Here is a 24,987-nt window from a genome sequence, read left to right as displayed (position 1 = left end):
TTTGCACACATTGCTTAACTTCAACAAATTATCAGCAGTTTGTTAGAACACAGACGGCTGAGCCTCTTCCCTAGACATCCTGATTCAGTGGGTCCGAGACGTGGCCTGTGAATTTGCCTGTCCATCAAGTCACAGGTGAAGCTGATGCTGCTGGTCCATGGACCCACTTTGAGTAGCCTGCTCTAGGAGGCTTTTAGAATCTGACATCTTGGAACTAGTTTAAGGCACATTAAAAAAAAGAGAGAGAGAGAGAGAATCTGGCCTCTAGTCTCTCTCTATGCTTATCTCAAACCATTTCCTCCTCACTCTTTAAGATTTAGTGACATCAAGACATAATTGGTTTCTTCAATTTCTTAAACTCACCAATTACCTTGCTGCATCAAGGGCTTCAAATTTTCTATTCCCTCAGCCTGCAACACTTTTCCCCACAGTCTACTTTGCCAGGCTAACTCTTAGCTGTCCTTTATGTCTCAGCCTTAATATCGCTTTTCAAGAAAACCTTCCCAACCCACAAGGTTTGGTCCCTTTGCTATATGCTCCCTCCTTTATAACATTGATTACAATTGTAATTATATAAACAGTTATGGAATTTGTGTTTATTATCTCTGTTCCTCACTATACTCTATGCTGCATGAAGGCAGGGAATTTGTCTGTCTTTTTTGCTGCTTTAACCTTAGTGTCTAGTCTACAACAGTATGTGGCACATGAATAGGCACTTAATATTTGTTGGACGAACGAATGAATGAAGGTATCTAGATTTTTCCAAAAAGTAGAAAGAAAAAGCCTCTAAATAGTGTAATATGAAATTAAGATATGCTTTTTATTTATAACTGTTTTGTTTCCTACACTACTTGTAGACAAATGTCTAGAAGCAGCAATAGCAAAACCTAACAGCCATAGCAGGCATCAACATCTATAAAAGGTAAATTTGTGCTGCCTCGAAAAGTTGTGTACAAGCAAACGTAGAGTTACCCAGCTGTACATTCCTGGGGAAAGAATTTGGAGCTGGGATACAAGAAAGGATCACGGCCATTTGCTGTGAATCCTCACAGACTCTTTCACCTCTGGGTAATACATGAACGTATTTCATTTTCTAAGACAACTCCTCCAGTGAAGCTATGTCCAAGAAAGATTAACAGGCTTGCAAAACACACTAGCTTCAGTGATACAGGATTCCACCCCTACTTATACAACAATTTCTACCCAATTAACTTGGAAATCAGCAATATAAACAAAATAATTTTTCAACTTGTTAAACTAGGGTTACAAGAACATGGGCAAAATACTGATTATATAATACACAGGAGCACATAGGTTAGGCTTCAGTTGCCCAGTTTACTTATTATATTTTCTTGCTAAGATAGCAAAAAAGGATACTATCCTTATTGACTGTCGTGTTCCTATTTAGCAAACCAAAATGTATCATTACTTTGTTATTTTAATGTATTTTTTAAGGAAATCCGCTGAATCAAAATCTGTTTTCCTGGGTCCTGTGGAGATGCCTCAAGAGTTTCAGTGGCGAACAAACAGGTAGGGCTCCAGGCGTCTCTACCCTATCCCTCTTCAAAACCCAATAGCACTACTTTATCTTAAAAAGATATATGTGTCCCAGGCTGGGCACGGTGGCTCACACCTGTAATCTCAGCACTTTGGGAGGCCAAGGTGGGCAGATCATGAGGTCAGGAGTTCAAGACCAGTCTGACCAACGTGGTGAAACCCCATCTCTACTAAAAATACAAAAATTAGCCAGGCATGGCGGCATGCGCCTGTAATCCCAGCTACTCAGGAGGCTGAGGCAGGAGAATCGCTTGAACCCAGAAGGCGGAGGTTGCAGTGAGCCAAGATCATGCCACTGCACCCCAGCGCTCCACCTGGGTGACACAGTGAGACTCCATCTCAAAAAAAAAAAAAAAAGATATATGTGTCCCAGGCCGGGCATGGTAGCTCACGCCTATAATCCTAGCACTTTGGGAGGGCAAGGGAGGTAGATCACCTGAGGTCAGGAGTTTGAGATCAGCCTGGCCAACATGGTGAAACCCCATCTCTACTGAAAATACAAAAAATTATCCGGGTGTGGTGGCAGGCACCTGTAATCCCAGTTACTTGGGAGGCTGAGGCAGGGGAATTATTTGGAGGCAGGGGAATTGCTTGAACCCAGGAGGCGGAGGCTGCAGTGAGCCAAGATCTGGCCGTTGCACTCCAGCCTGAGTGACGGAGAGACTCTGAGTCAAAATCACTACTCCACTCTAGCACTGGACTGAACCAACTAGGAGTTGGTTCCAAGTGTTAGTTGTGTTTACAGTTCCTTTGTAAGTACAGAGATATTGTGTCAGGCTTTTCTCAGTGTCCAGGGTATTCCTTGGAATGTTTCTAGTTCCACTACTCTCTCATCTGACTTTTAGTCTGGCATTTCTGGCTACCTATTGGAAATGGTCCTTCTGTCCCCTCAGACTCAAAGTCCCATCGACCTCCTCCACAAACCAGCCACTTCTCCCCTTGTCTCAGTCCTTGTTGGAGACCCTATCTTTCTTTCAAGTATCCAGGTCCACAAACTTGTGGAGTAAATTTTGTACACCCATCCTTCCTCTGTGCTGTGTCACCAAGTTCAGCTTGATTTCTTTTCTTCTAAACATTGCTCGCTGACATCTTTCCTCCTCATTCCTACCACACCCACCCGAGTCCGACCAGAGCATCAGATGCCTGGGATACCTTCCGCAGCTTCCTAAGTGGCTTCATGGCTTCATTTTTTCCAGCTGTGACTTATTCTTCCAGATTAATTCTTCTTAAATCCTCCCTTTCATCTTGTTACTTCCCTATACACAACCTTAAATGGTTTCCAGTTTGTTTTGAAACCAAGTCTGAAGTACTCTGCTTTGCTTTCAAGGTTCTTCAAAGTCATCTGACTCTATTCTCCTTTCCAGTTTGGTCAGTGTCCTCCCTACTATATAAAACATATTATTATAATTAGAGTGTCTGTGCCTTTCCTTAAACATGTTGAAGTGACCTGGCCTGAAAGGACCCATTCCTTCCATCTACCTCTTCAACCTTGTCTCTAATCTTTCTTACCTTTACCCTGTGTTCTCGACATAGACGAGTACTTATGGTTCCCTGATAACACTTGCCTCGGGAGCTTTGTACTTGCTTTCCCCTCTACCCTTGGCCTCCTCTACCTCCTGTGTTAACGCTTCCTTTATCATGTACTCCAGGCCAAGCAACTCATATACTCTTTTAAGCCACCACTGCCTCCTTTACAGACTCCTGTCATAGCCCTTATTACACAACACTGCAGTGATTGATTTGTTTGCTGTCTGCCTGATTCCTAGCTATTAGACTGTGAGCCACCCTCTCAGAAGAGTTTAGATTTGGTTTCAAAACAAGATTCCTGATCTCCACTGGCTCACAATTGTTTTGTACTCCCAGTGAATCACTTTAGTAACTCAATCGGTATTCATTGAATGAGTAAATAAGAAACTTTCTATCTAAATTTTCACTATTCAAAGTTCAAGTAAAATCCTCCTAGATCTCTGAAGACTTCTTTGACTTTTCTAGCCCTTCACTCCTTCTCTGACACCTGACACTACTTAAAGTTTGTACTACAAAAACTAGGATTTTTCTTCATCTGTATTGCAAGCTCCTTGAAGGCAGGGATGCATATTTATATTGTGTCTGTCATTGCATTGATCACAGTGCTGAGCACACAGTAAAAACTAAATAAATAAATAAATATTTGCTTTCTGATTGGAGTTATATAAATTCTGTGCTTAGGAAAATGGCAGCTAATAGTCTACTTGGACAATTCTAATTCTATTCTTAATCTAATTGCAGTCATAAAATTAAGTACTAACTCATTCAGAAAATATTTAGCATATACCTACTAATTTTCTAGCATTGAACCAGTGGTTAGGATACAGGCATGAATGCTGTCAGTAAAGAAATTCTTCCCAGGAAAAATTAGCATTACTACATGGAAATTGTGTACGTTTCTTTCACTTTTAAATTTGAAGATTTGTAAATTTTTAGTTGGCTGATTAAATGGTTTCTGAGTGGCCACCACATTGCTTTGTGGGGAATGTCTTCCTAATTGATATTTCTTAGTGGTGCATTGAATTCATTCTTGTATCTGAGATTGTCATGGTTGAAAAATGGGTAGGATGAGACCTGAATGATCTGTTCTAAATTTTTTTTTAATCAATCTATGTCCAGAAACTAATGGATTGGACAGGACTAATCTAAGTTTCGTGTATATCACAACTGGAGTGCTCACCAGCTTACTTAGACTGACCAGATGCCGCTGAACAGTAGCTGTCATGGGGCTGTAATGACATCTCACTAGCATTACCGACCAGAGTCCCAGGGAGTATCATCACACACGCTCAGAGCAGAAGAGCAGACACCGCCCTGTGTTTTTCAGTTCCAACCCTTTGCTACATCTTAGGCCAACTGTCTCACTTCTGATTTAAATCTAAGTTGAGTTTCTTGTTTTCCTGTTTCTTTATCCACCAGCTCATTCAACATTTCTGAGTGGCTACTATGAGCCCAAAGCTGTGCTAGGTGCTCAAGACACAAAGGTAAAAACAACAGAATCCCTGCCCTCAAAGAGGTCAGCAGGATAACCTAATAGTCAAATGTATCTGCCATTGTAGAAATAATATTTGGTATTACCTTAGGTTGCCTTTGAAAAGCAAAAATCAATATATGAATATGTCTTTGGGCCAGAATCCCTTGAATTAATATGCCTATATATAAACAAAAATGCTATTACTAATATTACTATTGTCCTATAATATGAATATTATGGAATAAAAAGATGATGCCCAGATGCCCTATTTATATACAGAGAATAAATGTTAAATAGTAATGAAATCATATTCTAGTAATAATCAGGTAGTTACAAACACAAAGTAACTCTTACAGGACTCTAAATACCGGGAATTCTCTACAAAAGTAATCCACTTCAACCACATTATTCACGTTATTCCATTATAAAATCAAAGGTAGGACATGTTACCCTGGGGGCTAAGGCTGGTTCCAGGTTTTGTGGGACCTGAAGCTCATAAATGTGGAAGGGCTCCTTTAAAAAGTAAAATAAACTTAGAATGCAAAATTAGGTACAGCCTAGGCAAGTGAGGAGTCCTGAAACTTACACTGCATTTGCCTCACAGAAAAGCTGACCATGGTAGGCAAATAAAAGATGAATATCCTCTCTATTCATCAGTCATAGTGTTCATGAAGCTGACATGGAAAGTGTATAATACATTTAATACATGTATCTTTAAATTGACTTTAGCCTCAGCCCAATTCTATCGGTTTTTATGCTATTATTTGGGTTTCTTTAAAGTTTAAAAAAATACTGCAGGTATTCATTGCATAGAGACCTTTTTTAGGCTATAAACTGTAGCCCTGCACTGTCCAATACTGTAGTCATTAGACACATGCAGTTATTGGGCACTTGAAATGTGGCTCGTGCAACTAAATAACTGAATTTTTAATTATACTTATTTATTTATTTATTTATTTATTTATTTATTGAAGGAGTCTTGCTCTGTCGCCCAGGCTAGAGTGCAGTGGCACGAGCTCGGCTCACAGCAAGCTCCGCCTCCCGGGTTCACGCCAGTCTCCTGCCTCAGCCTCTCAAGTAGCTGGGACTACAGGTGCCCACCACCATGCCCGGCTAATTTTTTTTTTGTATTTTTAGTAGAGACGGGGTTTCACCGTTTTAGCCAGGATGGTCTCGATCTCCTGACCTTGTGATCCGCCTGCCTCAGCCTCCCAAAGTGCTGGGATTACAGGCGTGAGCCACTGCGCCAGGCCTAATTTATTTATTTTGAGATGGAGCCTCCTCTGTGTAGCCCAGTCTGGAGTGCAGTGGTGCAATCTCAGCTCACTACAACCTCTGCCTCCCAAGTTCAAGAAATTCTCTCTGCCTCAGCCACCTGAATAGTTGGCATTACAGATGCCTGTTACCATGCCCGGCTAATTTTTTTTGTATTTTTAGTAGAGATGGGGTTTCGCCCTATTGGCCAGGCTGGTCTCGAACTCCTGACCTCAAGTGATCTGCCTGCCTCGGCCTCCCAAAGTGCTGGGATTATACGCGTGAGCCACTGCGCCTGGCCAAAATGAAGGTTGTATTCCCTAGGAAAATTTAACATCCAAATTGAAATATGCTGTCAGTGTAGAATTCACGCCGGGTTTCAAATCCCTGGTATAATAAAAATAATGTAAAATATCTTATTAATAATTATTATATTGGTTACATGTTGAATGACAATGTTTTCATTTTTATTTTTTTTATTTATTTTTGAGACTGAGTTTCGCTCTTGTTGCCCAGGCTGGAGTGCACTGGCGTGATCTCGGCTCACCGTAACCTCTGTCTCTCAGGTTCAAGCGATTCTCCTGCCTCAGCCTCCGGAGTAGCTGGGATTACAGGCGCATGCCACCAAGCTCGGCTAATTTTTGTATTTTTAGTAGAGATGGGGTTTCTCCATGTTGGTCAGGCTGGTCTCGAGCTCCCGACCTCAGGTGATCGGCTGGCCTTGGCCTCCCAAAATGCTGAGATTACAGGCGTGAGCCACAGCGCCCAGCCTACGGTAATATTTTTGATATGTTAGTTAAATAATGTAAGTTATTAATTTTAATTTCACCTGGTTCTTTTTAGTTTTTAAAAATGTAGCTACTAGAGAAATTAAAACTACATACGTGACTAGGTTTACATTTCTATTGGACCAAGCTGCTTTAGACACCGACTACTTTTCTCTAAGGGAGTATATGATTTTGTAAACCACGTACTTAAATGATAATACTTGGGAGGGTCATGGTAGATGGAAAGCAACATTACTCAACATTACCAGTGGGACATTTTTACCTTACTTGAGGTGGTGGAATTCCTACCACTATGCAATCCAACTGTACTCGAGTTCCTTCTGGAACTTCTCTGCTCCGTAACTTTTGAGTGAACCGGGGGGGTTGCCCCAGAGGTTCTTCATAGTACAGAGATGAAGGGGAAGACCCTGGTGTGGTGTCTCCACCAGCTGCCTCACTGGCAGCCTGCTCCTCTTCACGCCTCTTGGCTTCCTGCTGTTCGAGGGCGTGATTCACTTCATTATCCCTGGTATCCGCAGGGATAGGGATGGGAACAGAAGATCTTTCTCGTCTTTCTGACAGATCTGAGAAACTGGAGCTGTTTTCCTGAATAACTTTGTTTTGAGATTCCAGTTTACTCTTGTGGTTTTTGCAGGCACGAGGTCTAATCCTTTTGGAGCTGTGGGATTTGAAAAGGGAGGATAGCTCTTCAATGAAGTCGGCAGCCTTATTTAAAAATACTTTTTTGGACTGGGTTTCAGAACAATACTGTGGTCTTTTTGCCTCCTGGGGGCTTTCTTTAGAGCTGGTGGGACTTCGAGGGTTATCCTGGCAGAAGTTAGGCTCAAAACTTAAATTAGGTGAGTGTTTCATCTGATCAGGAGAAAGTCGTTTTCTAGCTTGAGTTTCATCTGCCTTCTCCAAAGGGTCGTGATTGATGGCCAGTCTTGCCAGATTGACACTTTCATCTAATTCTTCTTGGCTCAGAAAGGCTGAAAGATCTGGAAGGTCATCTTGGCCTCCACCTCCTTCAGCGGCCCCAGAAGGACTGCCGAAATGGAAAGGGTTGGAGGAGGGCTCCGCTCGACTCCTTTCATTGTTTCCCCGATGTCTGGTTTCAGCTAAATAGCTTTCTCTTAGAAGCTGAGATATGGAAGTAGAAGCTTCTATGCTGTCGTCTTGCATGCTGTCACAAAATAATAATACCAAAAAGTTTGGATCATTTCTAGGGAATAACAAGTTTATGTCTATTATAGCACTGCAGATTCGTTAGAAATTAAAGCTCAAAATAAAAAATTGCCTAATTTTAGTACTTTTACAAACTTTTTATTTATTTATTTATTTTTGAGACAAGGTCTCACTTTGCCACCCAGGCTGGAGTGCAGTGATGCAATCTCAGCTCACAGCAACCTCCACCTCATGGGCTCGAGCAATCCTCCCACCTCACCCTTGCAAGTAGCTGGGACTACAGGCATGTGCCACCACACCCAGCTAATTTTTGTATTTTTTGCAAGACAAGATTTTGCCTGTTGCCCGGGCTGGTCTCGAGCTCCTGGGCTCAGGTGATCTGCTCACCTCAGCCTCCCAAAGTGCTGGGATTATAGGGGTGAGCCACCGTGCCCTCCCCCTTTTACAAACCTTAAAGACTTAAATATTACTCTCAAATTATTAAATAAATAAGAACAGAATGAAATTTCCCTGAAATTTAAAATAAAGACCTGGATGATTACCACTTTATTAAACTCTTTAAATGCAAGTTCAGTTGTGAAGGCCATGACATAACTATAATAATATTAAATAACATTTCCAAGCCTGATATTGATAATGTTGATAATGGTCTTTTAGTTATAAAGTGTTTTCATACACAGAGATTTGCTCTCCACCCTCTCCTCTTTACTTTGAATGTAATAGAATTATAGAAATTGAAAGATATTGACAACATAATCTCATCTAGTTACTGAAAATACGAACTTGATCTAGCTAGCTCATGGAAAATACAGAATGCTTTTGTTTTTTGACAAGCTTGCTAGAGACAAGCTGTTTAAATTCAGTGTTGTTATTAGGCTCAACCTGTTCTTGAAAACTATGATGATTCAGCCTCTTCATATTAGGCTACAAAGATAAGAGTTAGAGCCTAGGTTTTTAAAAAAATCTTAAATTAACTTTGGTTAAGAGGGGAAATGAGATATAGTAGAATATGATGCTTGGCAGGAGACTTCGCTCTGTATTCTTCCTAACTTTTGAATTTTAATTATATGATATTACCTATAAAAAAATAAGTATTTTTAAAGTCTTAAGAAAGTAATATAATAATGCAAGCCAATTTTGTATTTTTAATATTATATCCATTTATTCATTCAAACATTTACTAAAGGATGGCAAATTTGTGACTTAGGCTGTCACTACTCTCTCTCATCCTTAAAAGCTGCAGCTCAGTGATTACTGTACTTTCCCCTTGACCTTGACTTTCTTAACACTCCACTCCTTCAGCCATCTCCAATCAGAGATGGCAATGGAGATGAAGACTATTTGCCATTCTTGGCTACTGTGTGGGAAAGTAGAGAAAAAAGTAATCTTCTAAATATTTTCTGGCTTTAACATCCTATAACAGAACTTACTTCAGTTGATTTCTTTCCTTTCTCTTATATGACAGCATCACTTATATCACACAAAAGGCTTCCTAGGAACGGTCCCAGTTTCCAAACTTCTAGAATGCTATCCCAAACTAACCTCTGAAATGGCAAAGTAGGCAGCCACCTTGAGAGGCAATAAGAGATGACTGAAAGGACCATCCACAGTCAAATATTTTTCCCACCTACTTGCCACAGACTGAGATTGCCGCTACTAGAGCTACTTATTTGGATGAAGTCTATTATGCCTTTTAAAAAAGATTAATTTAAAATGCAAAGGTGACAGGGCGCAGTGGTGCACGCCTGTGATCCCAGCACTTTTGGAGGCCAAAGCGGGTGGATCATCTGAGGTCAGGAGTTTGAGACCAGCCTGGGCAGCATGGTGAGACACTGTCTCTACCAAAAATACAAAAAATTAGCTGAGCGCAGTGGTGGGCGCCTGTAATTCCAGCTACTCGGGAGGCTGAGACAGGATAATTGCTTAAACCCAGGAAGTGGAGGTTGCAGTGAGCCAAGATCGCACCATTGCACTCCAGCCTGGGCAAGAAGAGTGAAACACTGCCTCAATAAATAAATAAATAAATAAATAAATAAATAAAATAAAATAAAATGCAAAGATGTTGGAGGGCAAAGATTTGTCTACAAAGGTGTTTATCATATGATAATATTTAAAAATTGGAACCATGTTCAGTAATAAGTAGTTAATTAAATTATGACATACTCATTAAATAGAACTACATGGCTATTTATTAAATTTTGTGGAACAGTGAATAATATACAAAATATATGAAAGTATAATTGATACCCCAATTGAAAAGCTTTCTCATTTGTGCACCAAGTACATGGAGGAACAGTTAAAGATATATGAAATAAGGTGCAAAATGTTATTTGAAAATGTAATTAATACACCAAAAATCCTCATTTGTAACTCAACTATTTCTTTAGCCTCGTTTAAGTTTCTGTTTCTGTTTAGATGGGGGGGAAATTAAGTGCCATATAAATCAGGATGGCTTTCTCTCTATTCATTGGACATTACTGTTTATTGTGGTTTTTTAAATTTCCTTCCTTCCTTCCTTCCTTCCTTCCTTCCTTCCTTCCTTCCTTCCTTCCTTTCCTTTTCTTCCTCTCTCTCCCTCCCTCCCTCTCTCTCTCTTTCTTTCTCTCTCTTTCTCTCTTTCTTTCTTTCTTTCTTGACAGGGTCTCACGCCCTCACCCAGGATGGAGCGAAGTGGCATGATCATAGCTCACTCTAGCCTTAAACTCCTGGATTCAAGCAATTCTCCCTCCTCGACCTCCCAAGTAGCTGGGACTACAGCCACGCACCACCACACTTGGCTAATATTTAAATTTTCTGTGGGAACGAGGTCTCTCTATGTTGCCCAGGTTGGTCTCCAACTCAAAGAACCTCAAGTGATCCTCCCACCTCCACCTCCCAAAGCTCTGGGATTACAGGCGTGAGGCATTGTGCCGAGCCTGTATATTGTGTTTTAATGTGACTTTGTCTTTTACTCTTTATTTTGAGATAACTTTTACATTGAGGCAACATGGAATGAGCATTGGCCTTGGTATCAGATAGATCTAATTCCAAATTCTGCGTCATCTCTTAACAATTATGTAACTTTGGGAAGTTTACTTATTTGAGCTTTAGTTTCTTCATCTGTAAAACATGAAAAAAATCTATTTCCCAGGGGAGTGAGGATTAATAACATCAAAGGCAAAGTCCTTAAAATAGGGCTTGCCACTATAATGGGTATTTGACTGATGTTTGTAAAAAACAATGCTTTGGTGAAGGTGATGTTAAAGTTGAAGAACTTTTAAAAAGTTTATATTTGTGGTGGAAATAGAAAAGAAAATTCTTAGATAAGTCTTTTTTTTAAGAAAAGAAGCCAATTGAGGTGTTAATGTACCTGTTCTTATGTTTATGGTTATGATAAATTATTATAACAAAACTTTCAGGTATTCAAAATAAAGATTTCTTTAATGTTTTAATGTAGTACTTATGACCTCGTACTTTGGTGTTAGATGGAACTGGGTTCAAATCCTAGTTCTGACACTTCCTAATATCCTAGTATAAACTTGGGAAAGTTTAAACTCTGTACGCCTCAGTTTACTCATCTGTAAAACAGATATAATAGTAGTAGCCATATCATAGGTAGAAGTGATGATTAAATGTGCTTGGGATTTAGTAAACATTCAATAAATGGAAGTTACTATTACTATAATAATAATAATAATAATTATTATTATTATTTAACAACTATGGCCATGTATCATGGCCTCCATTTTATAGATAAGAAATAGAGGCAGAACTAGTGAAGTGACTTGATCTGAGGAAAAATTTGAAGAGAAACCAAAGTCTACATTCATAATTAATTCAGTGTATCTGTACTCTATTGAAATACAGTCTCATGAATTAACTGTGTTGACTTCAGATCTTTGTATTCTCTTTGCTTGGACTGCTTCCTGTGCCCACCTCTTTTCACTATGCTATCAGGCCTAATCCTACATGGTCTTTGGTTCCTAGCTGAGACATCACTACCCTGGGATTTCTTCTCTTCCCTGAGCTGGGTACCTCTCCAACGTGCTCCCAAAGCTCACTGTCCTTGACACAGTCTCCAAACACAATACTTACCACAATACATGAAGTGTGTGTATTTTCTTCTCTGTCTCCCTCACTATGTTTTGTACACCATCATCTCTGCACCCACATAGCACATAGAAGGTGGTCAATAAATATTTTTTTTTTAATTTCTGTGTTCATTAGAATTTTCTGCTAACTCTATTATTAGCTTTCACTTCTTTTTTTTTTTAAGACAGAGTTTCACTCTTGTTGCCCAGGCTGGAGTGCAATGGTGCGACGTTGGCTCACTGCAACCTCCACCTCCCACGTTCAAGCGATTCTCCTGCCTCAGCCTCCCAAGTAGCTGGGATTACAGGCATGCGCTACCACGCCTGGCTAATTTTTGTACTTTTAGTAGAGACAGGGTTTCACCATGTTGATCAGTCTGGATGGTCTTGAACTCCTGACCTCGAGTGATCCACCTGCCTTGGCCTCCCAAAGTGTTGGGATTACAGGTGTGAGCCACCGTGTCTGGCCTATCTTTCACTTTTAATTGTAGGATAAAATAGGACAGATAAGGGAAGACAAAGAAAACTTATAGACACAAAGAAAAACTATAAACTGGTAAAGGCAGTCATAACTTTAAGATGACTTTCAAGTGAAAATTTATTTATGATTGATAAAATAACTGAAATCATGCTTTGTTTTCTTTTTTCTTCTTTTCTTTCTTTTTTTCCTTTTTTCTTTTTTTTTTTTTTTTTGAGATAGACTCTCGCTCTTATAGCCCAGACTGGAGTGCAATGGCACGATCTCGGCTCACTGCAACGTCTGCCTCCCGTGTTCAAGCGATTCTCCTGCCTCAGCCTCCCGAGTGGCTGGGATTATAGGCACCTCCCACCATGTCCGGCTAATTTTTGTATTTTTAGTAGAGATGGGTTTTCACCATCTGCTTTCACCAAAGCAGGCTGGAATGCTTTGCTTTCATACCAGAAGTATCAGAGAACATCTGATTACAGTCAGAAACCTGGGTTTGAATCTCAGCTCCAACGCTAAATAACTTTGTTTTCTTGAGAAAGTCACTTAATGCATCTGAATCTCAGTTATCCTCATCTGTCAGATAGGATAACAATTCTATCTTTGAGGATTCTCAGATGAAAATGCATATATAAATTGTTAAACTGATAAAATATTAGCCAAAATAAAAAATATGAAAATTATTTTCTTTTTTAAGCATTAATTTAAAAACTTTCTCTTTTAAGCATTAATTTTATAACCATTATAAAATTTGTACTTAAAAAATCACAAGTGCTATTATAGGTACCCTATAATTCATTTATTCATCCAATAAATATTTATTGAGCATCTACTGTGTGCCAGGTACTGTTCTAGGCACTGTGGATTCAGTGGTGAACAAAAGACAAAGTCTCTGTCCTAATGGAACTGACATTCTAGTAGGGAAAATATTAATGTTAGGAAGAAAAATAAAATAGAAAAAGGGGATTGAGAATAATGGAGGAGGAAAGAAGGTGTGTTATTTTAGCTAGCAAAGTCAAGCAAAGCTTATAATGCAGTGGAGAAGTTACTCATGTGACCATCTGGTAAAAAAAGAATGTTCCTGACTGAGGTAGAAGTAAGCGTCAAAGCCTGAAGAGGTGAGTATTTTGTATGTTTAAGTCAAGCCCAGTGAGCGAAGAAGTGCATGAAAAAGAAGAGCCAAAGAAAATGAGGTCATAAAGGTACAAGGCCAGATCATTTAAGGTCTTGCAGACCATGGAAAGGACGTCAAATTTTATTAAACATGTGAAGGGAAAACCACTTAAAGGGTTTGAGAAGCAGAAGGCATGGTTTTGAAAAAGTTCAATCATGGCTGCTATGCAAAGAATCAAACTGAAGGAAGTAAGAGTAGAAGTGAGCAGATCAGTTAGCAGGCAATTGCCAACATGCTACACAAGGGATGATGGTGGCTTGGACCAATGAGCGGTAGCCATGGGAGATGGCCAGAAATGCTCATATTTGAGATATCTTTAAAAGTAGAGCCAATGCGGTTTGCTGATGGATTAAAAGTGGGATGTGAAAGAAAGAGCAGTCAAGAATTACTCCAATATTTATGCTCTGAGCAACTAGGTCATTGGCAAAATCATTTGCTGGGATGAGGCAGGAGCAGGTTTTAGGAAAGAAAATCATAAGTTCTCTTAGACATTTCAGCTGCAGTATTCAGAGTGTCATTTGACTTTTTTTTTTTTTTTTTTTTTGAGATGGAGTTTCACTTTGTCGCCCAGGCTGGAGTGCAGTGGCGCAATTTTGGCTCACTGCAAACTCCTCCTCCTGGGTTCAAGCAACTCACCTGCCTCAGCCTCCTGAGTAGCTGGGATTCCAGGTGCGCGCCACCACCCCTGGCTAATTTTTGTGTTTTTAGTAGAGATAGGGTTTCACCAAGTTGTCCAGGCTGGTTTCAAACTCCTGACTTCAAGTAATCCGCCTGCCTCAGCCTCCCAAAGTGTTGGGATTACAGGCGTGAGCCACCGCGGCTGGTCACAGTGACATTTGAGTTTGTTTCCTCTTTTCTGTTTCTCACAAAATGGAAAATTAGATTTTTTTCCCACTTTCAAAATAAGCATGAGTAATTGCCCTTGAAAACAGATCATGGCATTGATGAAATGGTACCAGATTGGAAATGAAACAATTAATGTGGCATCAAACATCAAGAGAGACTTTAGCAAATCACGTAAAATAATTTGGCAATATAGACAGCTTATTGTACTTCCTTTACTTTCCTAAATACCTCTATTTTTTCCCTAGGACTTTTCCAGAAAAGAGGATCTGCCCTAAGAACTTTCTGAAAATGTTAAGAGTCAGGTTTATGGTGGGGCACAGTGGCTTACGCCTGTAATCCCTGCACTTTGGGAGGCCGAGCCAGGCAGATCACTTGAGGTCAGGTGTTCGAGACCAGCCTGGTCAACATGGTGAAACCCCATCTCTACTAAAAGTACAAAAATTAGCTGGACGTGTTGGCAGGTGCCTGTAATCCCAGTTACCTGGGAGGCTGAGTCAGGAGAATCGCTTGAACCTGGGAGGCAAAGGTTGCAGTGAGCCGAGATTGTGCCACTGCACTCCACACCCCAGTCTGGGCAAAAGAGCAAGACTCCGTGAAAAAAAAAAAAAACAACTTTGAGGCTGATACCTTTGGACATGTTTTTCAACTCATGTTAACTCGGTGCTATCCTTCTTCAGGCTCTAAGAAGACCCTGTTGTTGGAAATACATGGAATAAACTCATTTTTTAGTTATAATATGAAAATTTAAGCTGGGGCATTGACCAGAGAATTGGCAAAACCTAGTATGAAGTAACTTGAATTCAAACATAAATACTGAAGTATTCTGATGGTGAAGTATTAGATATTTAAATGAGAAAACAAATCTGGGTGTGAGGAATGCCAAGATGTTGGTCAAAGGGTACAAAGTTCCAGTTACACAGGAGAAGGAATAAATTATGGAGGCTTGCTGTACAGCATGGGGACTATAGTTTGTAATAATGTAATGTATTCTTGAATATTACTAAAAGAGTAGAGCTTCAATTTTCTCACCACACAAAAAAGTGGTAAGTATGTGAGGCTATGGATATGTTAATTAGCTTGATTTAATCATTGCAAAATGTATACATATAGCCAAACATTACCTTGTACACCACAAATATATACAATTTTTAATTTGTCAATTAAACCTTCATAAAGCTGAAAAAAAGAATTTATTTTTTTTAATGTGTCTTTTTTTTTTTTTTTTGAGACAAGATCTCATTCTGTCACCCAGGCTGGGGTATAGTGGTGCGGTCATGGCTCACTGCAGCCTTGACCTTTGGGCTCAAGCAATCCTCCCACCTCAGCCTCCCAAGTAGCTAGGACTACAGGTGATTTCTACTATGCCCAGATAACTTTTGAAATTTGCTGTAGAGATGGAGTCTTCCTATGTTGCTCAGGCTGGTCTCCAACTCCTAGGCTCAAGCAATCCACCCACCTTGGCCTCCCAAAGTGCTGGGATTACAGGCATGAGCCACTGCACCTAGCTACATGTGTCTTTAAACACTGCTCTACATTCATTATAGTGTGGGAAGCACATTCATGAAAAAACCAAAGAACTCCCAAGTAACCTAAATCTGGTTTAGAGGCAGGCCCAAAAATAGCCTAATAGTTAATAATTATTTGTAAAGAGAGCCAGAATAGGAAAAGATAAATATGTTTAAGTAACTCATCTAAAACAGGGATGAGCAGAACTATCCTACTCACTTCATAGATCTGTTTGTGAAAACACTTTAAAACTGTAGAGCACTGTGCAAATTTGAGGTGACATTTTGCTGGTGATGTGTAATTAATATGCCCAGAATGCTTTTTAGGGAAAGAAAAAATAGACTTTGCTCCCTCTCTTTAATGCCAGTATTGACCTGTTGGTTTTGCCTTCTATATCCAATGATATCACCCTAGAGAAGTATCTAAGTCAGTTCTTTTGGAGAAGTTCTTGCTGGGTCAAAAACCAAATCCCAGTGAATAGGAAGCAGTCCTGGAGAGTTATGTACAGATCACCTTTTTAAAATCTGGGTGCAGATGGAGTGTACTTGGTACACTATTACAATATCCATCCCTTCACTATCACAGTGATCATCCCCATCTTAGTTTTATTTCTAGTCTATTTTTGGTGTGAACGGCATTAGTAATTTGATAAATTAATACATACTGCATTACCAGAGTAAGAACTTGAGGAATATGGAAATGATATGTCAATAATAATATGGAAATCATATAAGACACATTGTCTCAAAAATTTTTCAGTTTGAAAGAAGAAAAGATAAATACAGGCAAAGATAAATACAGACAAATGTATACATCAGAAAAGAATGTTGAGATAAAGAGGCTGAGTAGAGATGATCCATCAGGGAATTAATGTGAATCCGTTCAGGGACATTCCTTTAAGGGCAGAGGTTAAGTAGTGAAGGCTTTTAGATAATAGGCCAAAGGTGAGTAGGCCATTTTCTTACTATTTTAATTGAATTGGTAAAAGTTAAGAATGTAGGAAAGAAAGTAAAGATTTCATTTGAGTGGGAGAAAAAAGACTGGCTCCTACGAAGCGTATTATGTATGTTTTTGTATCCAGAGGATGACAAACATGTAAGGAAGCGCTAGTGAAAGACACGGCAGCCAGAGCTCAAAGGTACTATTTAATCTGAAAGACAGCAAAGAAATACTGTAAAAAATAAATCCTATGGCCCATAGAAAGTCTCATGGAAGGCAATCAAGAAGACTTCAAGAATCTAGGATCAAAAAAGAAAAAGGGTTTGGTGGTTGTCACAAAAGTGATAGGCATAGGAGGTTTTATATCACTCTCAAGATCTCACCATTCATAATGAACCAAACTGTTATAGAGGAAATCCCAAATGAGAAAACTTTGTCAATCCCTATCAACTCAAATACTTATTTTTTAAATGCAAAAATTTAACACTTTCATTCTTCTTCAGCTTCTTACTATTTGTGTCATTTTTAAGGTAATTAAGGATTTGAAAAAAGCTAACTTCCCTAATTAAATTGACAAAATACATTTGCTAGATTGAGAGAACAGTAGGTGTCCCAAGGGATCTCAAGATCAAGTTCTAGTTCAAGAGCTTTGTTGGGAGGCTCTATTGGGCCCCTCCCTGAGAGTGGAGTGCACTGTGACTCCGAGTGGAGGTCTATGTAGCAGGGAGCCTGCACAGAGCTTGTCAAGGTGACTCTGGTTATACATGAACTCTGAGAACTCTATAGCTACTGCAGGTAAATAGTCCCACCAACCTTTGTTCCCACCAAAAATATATCTGCTGAAATTGTTCTTAAATTTCTAAAAAGACCATTCAGTCTCTACCTAAGTTGTTCCCTTTAAGCAAATGGGTAATGTTTTAGTAGTTTTAAAAGCATTTGTTCAACCATGAAGCACCACAGAGATATTTTTAAAAATATCATCCCCTAGGAGAGGGGAAAACCTGTTAAGAAAACCCTTTCATTTTTCTATCTTGTTATCTAACACCATGAGACCAGCAGCATCTTTGTCAAATCTCAGTGAGAATGAAAAAACATTAATTATTCTAGGGTTGGCAGGAGCATTTGACTTATATTTTCAGGTTAGTGACCTGAGTCTACTATTCCTATTACGTGTAGGAATTAACTGTTGAAAAATTGAACTCTCACTTTTTCACATATCAACATTAGTTTATTAAAACCCTTTCAAAATGGAACCTGATTTACGTGTTGTCTCATATCTTCAGAAGCAAATTTGCAAAAACTACCACTATGAATTCCAAAACCAGCTTGGACAAAAACTCATTCAACTTCTTGTGTCCATAAATTGTGGTTCTGTGTCTGTTCTACTGAAAGTGCCTTGTAAGCATATTGTAGTAGTGTCTATATTATAAATTGTAGATATATGGAAGACTGGCGTTTTAACACATTATTATGAGTTCCAGTAGCATTAGCCATATACTATAAGCGGGGATAGAGACACACTTCCAGAATTTGGATAGTGTTCAACTGTTTGTTTCATAGTCCATTATTATAAGATTCTGTAAGACCTATAATTTTATCTCTTGACACCTCTGTAAGTATATTATCCATATATTTCAGATTTCTTGGGATGGCCTTGATTTTAAATATTTTGCTTGTTGTCAAATCATGTGTCGGACAGCATATCTTATTTTCTGTTTTAAAAATATGTTTAAGATAGCTGTAAGTATAGACATTCTCAATTTCCTAGAAAAGGACTATGAATTTTATGTGAACTCAAGAGCTGTTATTATTAAGGAGAGACTATAACGTTATGATAAATTTTTAATTTAGCATTTGTAGGATTCATTTCATTATTACTAAAGTAAAGGTAATTGAATCATAGTTTTTTGAGAAACAAAACTGGATGACTGTTTTGTTTCTTTCAAGCTGATGTTAATATCTTTAATAAGTATATAAAAATCTGTTGATAAGGTACTAAAATTCCTTAACACCATTACTGTAATATTCACTTTTGAGGACTGGAAATACGTAATAATCCATCTTTTCTCTTTCTTTGCTTATACAGTTTTTAAAACATAACTCAAGAGGTGCATCTATTACTGCTAATAGTGCAATGTACCAGGCCAAACATTTGCCACTGACTGTCAAGTGTCTTTCTGATGCAGCTGAAAAGGGAGAGAGAGAGAGAAAGAGATGGAGAGAGAGAGAGAGAGAGAGAGAGAAAGGAGAAAAAAAGAGCAATGTCCCTTGAGCAAGACTTTCTGCAGCTGTTGTGTACATTAATCCAGGGAGCAGATCTCCCAACACTAAATATAGCAAGCGTATCCTTTTACATGATAAAAAAATTTAAAATGAAAGTCTTTATGCAGGCATATTATTTTAGATTCAACTTCCTTTAAAAAGGAAATAGGCATTGCATACATATTCTGTATATAAACAACATTCTTTTAATAAATGAATGTGTGGAAAATGCCAGTGAGATATGCAACATGTCACAACTTCTTCTGTTGAGATATTTTTCCTTAGGAATTCAAGTAGGCTGTGATCTCTGTCAGTCTCATCAATCCCCCCCAAAATCTTTACATGTGGAAAGCTTTATTTTTCACTTAATTTTGTGTCCCGTCATATGTAATTAGACAGTTTCCTAGGTTTCATTTCAGGTAACAGTAATGAGTTCTTTGAAATATTCGCTTTTCCACTGTCAGTGCCCTGTTATCAAAACACACTTGTGAACTTAAATCTGGATATTACCTTTCTTTTTTTAGTTGACCCAGATGAGGATGTCCAATCCAGGCACTCCACTGCAATGATAATTATCCAGGGAGAACTTTTAGATGAAAGCACAGGAGAAGAGGGAAATTCTTCACGCCCTTGGAAATAGAGAGTAGCCGTCCACAGAGAGTGAGGAGTTAACCTTAGTTTCAGTGAAGATGGCTGTAAGAAGCTGGACAACCTGTCACCACCGGAGCCAGAGCATTTGTCAGCTCACAGGTCCCAAGTTATTTTGAGCTGTATAAACCATGTGCCTGTGAAACATTCCACCTGATTGGACAGGAGAAAACTGAGCAAAGGGATTCCATAGCAGGATAGCACCTATGGGGGTGGGGATCAATCAGTTCTTTTACCTATAGAATTTCCCTTATAGCTAGAGGCCCAAGTTATTTATTGATTGATGTTTGGAATGAACACTAAATGCATTATACCATAGTTCATCATTCAAAAAAATGACATTATTCTTAAATGTATGAAAACTCTTAATTTTAATTTTTAAGATCTTTAATTTTAATCAACAGGAAATTTACTCTCATTAAATCACTGATACATTTTAGGAAATTTGACTATGAAAAGCCAACATGAAGCTAAGGTCTAATGTTTTAAAGCTGAGAGCTTTTTTGAATTGTTTGTCCAAAGGCTAAGCAAAAGCAGACAAGGTAACTAACGTTAAAAATTCCTTGGCTGGGCGCAGTGGCTCATGCCTGTAATCCCAGCACTTTGGGAGGCTGATGTGGGCAGATCACCTGAGGTCAGGAGTTCAAGACCAGGCTGGCCTCCATGGTGAAACCCTGTCTCCACTAAATATACAAAAATTAGCCAGGTGTGGTGGTGCATGCCTGTAATCCCAGCTACTCAGGAGGCTGAGGCAGGAGAATCACTTCAACTGGGGAGGTAGAGGTTGCAGTGAGCCGAGATCGTGCTACTGCATTCCAACATGGGGGACAGAGCAAAACTCTTGTCTCAAAAAAAAAAATAAAAATAAAAATAAATAAATAAACTTGAAAAAAAGTTAACCTGATTGCTTAGTATAGATTAAATGATGCTATAACATTATCAATCATGGTAGAAGCCAGGACTTTGAAAATTCAGACTTAAATGCTGGTTATTATTATTATTATTATTATTTTTGAGACAGAGTCTCGCTCTATTGCCCAGGCTGGAGTGCAGTGGCGCAATCTCGGCTCACTGCAAGCTCCACCTCCCGGGTTCACGCCATTCTCCTGCCTCAGCCTCTCCGAGTAGCTGGGACTACAGGCGCCCGCCACCACGCCCGGCTAATTTTTTGTATTTTTAATAGAGACAGGGTTTCACTGTGGTCTCGATCTGCTGACCTCGTGATCTGCCCGCCTCGGCCTCCCAAAGTGCTGGGATTACAAGCGTGAGCCACCGCGCCCGGCCGGTTATTATTCTTTGAAAAGATCATTCTTAGATTCTGACAGCATGAAATACATTGGTTTAAATCTAGCTTTCTTAATTAAGTCATACAACTGCTTATAGGGTTTTTTCCTAGTCATTCATTCATTTGATAATTATTTACTTAATGCCTACTGTGTACCAGGTACTGAGTATAAAGCAATGCACAAAATACACAAAAATTTCTGACCTCGTGGAATTTACGAAGAGATCTTTATCCTCTTCAGTCATCGTGAGACTATTTATAGTACATTGAACAGATATAAAATTTCTTTGTTTATTGTGATCGCATTGGAAGTTTAATTACACCTTTTTTATGTGGTTTTATGCTTACACAGGCAAAAAAGATGAAGAACACTTTTAAATAATTCAGATTAAAATAATTGGCATTGAGGAGAGAAGAGGATACAGGAGGAAATGAATTATCTGTATAGGTTATTCTCATTACCACAGTAATCCAGAGCTTCAATGTACAGATTTATTTTCTCTCTTACCTAATCTTGTGCTGATACTAATGTCAAGATCACTTAATTGTCCTTCTGCATATTCTATTTATGTGGATATGCCAACAATTTCTTTTTATTTAAAAAGAGGATCTTCCTCCACTATCCCACTCAGATCTTAAGCCATAATCAATGTAAGTGCTGCTGGGTCTTGGGCGAGTCTCTCCCATGGGAGAGTAGAACCTCTATTTCAGGTGGATAGTAAAGGCAATGTTTAAACACACTATAAGTAAACACATTTTTACTTTTCTGCAAACTGCCGTGATAAGCCTGGTATTCTACCTTTCACCCAGGTATAGAATACTAAGGTTGAAGGAGACTCATACTAAAAGGTAGAATAAAGCTGGTTGGGCAGTGAAATTAGGAATCTATATGAAGAATTAAAGTAGGTTTAAAACGCAAAAGAAGAGTTACAGAAAAAAGAAGCCGGCCAGGTGCGGTGGCTCACGCCTGTAATCCTAGCACTTTGGGAGGTTGAGGCAGGCGGATCACCTGAGCTCAGGAGTTCGAGACCAGCCTGGGCAATGTAGCGAAACCCCGTCTCTACTAAAAATACAAAAAAAAAAAAAATTAGCAGGGCGTAGAGGTGCATGCCTGTAGTCCCAGCTCCTTGGGAGGCTGAGGCAGGAGAATCTCTTGAACCCGGGAGACAGAGGTTGCAGTGAGCCGAGATTGCGCCATTGCACTCCAGACTGGGTGACACAGCAAGACTCTGTCTCAAAAAAAAAAGAAAAGAAAAGAAAAGAGAAGCCAAAGACATTCTGAATGGCAGTCATCTTTCTCTTTTCATTTTTACTGTAACATTTTCAAATACAGATACCATACACAATTTTTGAGCTCTTTGAAAAAAAGCTGAATGTAAATGTTTTAAATAAATAATATTTAGCAATTGTGAACACTCTGGTTATAGTACATCAAACATATTTTAGATTTCAGTTTTTAAAAACTAATTTCTGCTCCCAAATAATCCAGCTCCCGCCTTGCTTATCTTCAGTCGTAATTGTATAAACATTATACCACAAACCTATTAGTTCAAGATTTCATCAGAGTTTATTGATACAAAAAATAATCTTTAAAACTTTCTAATGCCCAACATAGTCAAAAACAAACTTTGTTAAGTGGCAAGCAAACACAAGGTTGGTTACATGTCTTAAGCCTTCCCCATAAAGTTGAGTGGCTCATCCAACACATGTGTTTCTTGTGATTTGAACACAATCCTGTGCTTGCCTTCAGCTGTTTTCTTAATTCAGTCAGTCAGCCACAGAAACAATTTACTCACATTGGAATGATCCACAGGAATGCCAAGGAATCTGGAAGATCTATGACAGAGGAAGTCTTCACTTGGACGGTAAGCATGGAAGAATTTCCATGCTAGTAGATTCATATAAAATGTTTGCATTTGAAATTTTTTTTATATTGCTATAGGCTCCAGTTCTCTAAAACAAATTAGTCACATATACCAAAGCTTCAATAAGTTTTGCTTGAAGTTCATAGATTCGTCTTGATGTATCCAGTATCAGATGAAAAAACTAAACAAAACCTCTATGCCGTATTTTTGAAAAACAGAGAAAGTATGTATTTTTTAGCCATTTTTAATGAGAAAAATTTTCACAGCAAAGACAAGTTCTTGACTATCCAAAACAACAGATGGGTGGTGGATTATAAAAGATCTTATACAAAAGGCATGACGACAATGTAATTGAAAAAGACAATGAAATCATTAAGAAATTTCTTTTTCATCTAAACTACTGAAAATGCTTGCCTGGGAAAACTAAAAACATTAAAAAAAACTATTTAAAAGTTCAAAACCCACTTAGTTTTAAAAACTAAAAACATTTTTAAAAACTAAATAGAACACCCACTTTAAAACATTATCCTGAGAAGTAAATTTGTGGTTACCTGTCTCAGGAGAAGCACCATTCCTATATCAATCAACCAGGATCATCTAAAGTCCAAATCTCACTGCCTAACTTGTGTCAGACACAAAAGTGCATGAAGGAAATGTGATACTGCCCCGCCAGAGTAATGAAGGGTATTTACAGGGTTCCATTGCAGATCCAGGGACAGTCATTTAGAACAGATTGCTCTTTCAGATCAACTTTAATAACTCAGTCTGCACGATGTTCTTAGCCTGGAGGGCTGGTGGGGGTGGATAATGACTAAGATGACTAAGGAAATAGGCTTTCTTGATTTCTCCTTAGTCTAAATGAAAATAAGAGTGAAGAAATTCTCAAGAACAAAGCATATGGAATACATAAGATATCTATACACAGGATGCATATTACATGTATAAATATCTTTATTTGGTACCAAACTGGGACTATGGTCAAGGCATTTATTAAGGTAAATATGAAAATCAATCAATTATTACAACACTTCCTGTTTGTTCCCCTAATTTTAAGTGATTAAATTAAAGCTTTACTATGTGGTTTGCATTAAAACACAACAAAGCTTCCTTTACTTGTGCTTTTGGTATGTAGTACATATCAAAGTTTACACTTTTCAAAAAGTGTTATTTCCAAGAAGAAAATCTATTCAGAACTTTTTAAAAGAGCACTCTGAGACTAAGTTACTGAAGAAATCTGAAACAATTGTTATCGTGTATGTACTCCTCAAGGTATACAGTTAAATCCTACTTCTCACCACATTAATATAACGATTATATTAACACACATAAATATGCTATAGTCTTGGTAGAAATAAGTTAACATTCCTTAGCTATGTGCTAGGCACTATGCTAGGCTCTTTGTGTATGTGTTTTATTTAATAGATTCCCTTAACGTCTATGAAGTAGGTACCGTTATAATTCTCATTTTACAGATGAAAACTCGAGGCTTAGAAAGAAGTTTAGAACTTGCCCAAGGTCACACAACAAGTAAGTGACTGAGCCAAAATTGAACGTAAGTCTGTGCTCATAACCAATGCAAGTATTCAAATGATTATATTTCCAACATATTTGTGAAAAATTAAAGGTAAAAATGAATAGAAAACATATTAGGCCGGGCACGGTGGCTCACGCCTGTAATCCCAGCACCTTGCAGGCTGAGGCGGGTGGCTCACCTGAGGTCAGGAGTTCAAGGCCAGCCTGGCCAACATGGTGAAACCCTGTCTCTATTAAAAATACAAAAATTAGCTGGGCGAGGTGGTGCGTGCCTGTAATCCCAGCTACTTGGGAGGCTGAGGCAGGAGGATCACTTGAATCCAGGAGGCAGATGTTACAGTGAGCCAAGATCACGCCCCTGCACTCCAGCCTGGGTCACAGAGTGAGACTCTGTCTCAAAAAAAAAGAAAGAAAGAATAGAAAATATATCTTTCTTTTAGTAAATATTCTAAGGGAACACTATATAGGGTTTAAGTTTGTAATTTTTCTGACTGAAACCAACCCTGACATTATTTTGTATGACTAAGCAAACAAAAAGAAGTGATAATTTAGAAAGAAAAAAGCAAATGCTTGCAATAAACTCTATATGCAATGTTTTATCTGGGAACATGAATTGATATGTAGAC

The 24,987-nt window shown here is 38.7% G+C and overlaps 1 protein-coding gene across 3 annotated transcripts in view; it reads right to left on the bottom strand.

The window, feature by feature from the left end:
- Window positions 1–23,555, bottom strand: part of MYPN (myopalladin) — a 106,203-nt gene extending 82,648 nt beyond the window's left edge. The window contains exons 1-3 of one of the 3 annotated variants that reach the window (XM_003258209.2): window positions 23,380–23,446; window positions 19,541–19,659; window positions 6,863–7,765 (exon numbers count right to left, since the gene is read on the bottom strand). In XM_003258209.2, the coding sequence (XP_003258257.1) occupies window positions 6,863–7,764 (902 nt within the window). In that variant the 5' untranslated portion in view covers window position 7,765; window positions 19,541–19,659; window positions 23,380–23,446. Of the gene's footprint in view, window positions 1–6,862; window positions 7,766–14,950; window positions 15,015–19,540; window positions 19,832–22,759; window positions 23,023–23,379 lie in introns of those variants that run through there. The other 2 variants (XM_004091108.2, XM_003258210.3) reach the window with 2 other exon arrangements.
- Window positions 23,556–24,987: the final 1,432 nt, after the last annotated feature.

The sequence above is a fragment of the Nomascus leucogenys genome, chromosome 18 (assembly GCF_006542625.1).
Source record: "Nomascus leucogenys isolate Asia chromosome 18, Asia_NLE_v1, whole genome shotgun sequence".
In the NCBI taxonomy this organism is placed as follows: domain Eukaryota; kingdom Metazoa; phylum Chordata; class Mammalia; order Primates; family Hylobatidae; genus Nomascus; species Nomascus leucogenys.
This window is presented reverse-complemented; position numbering and strand designations above follow the sequence as displayed.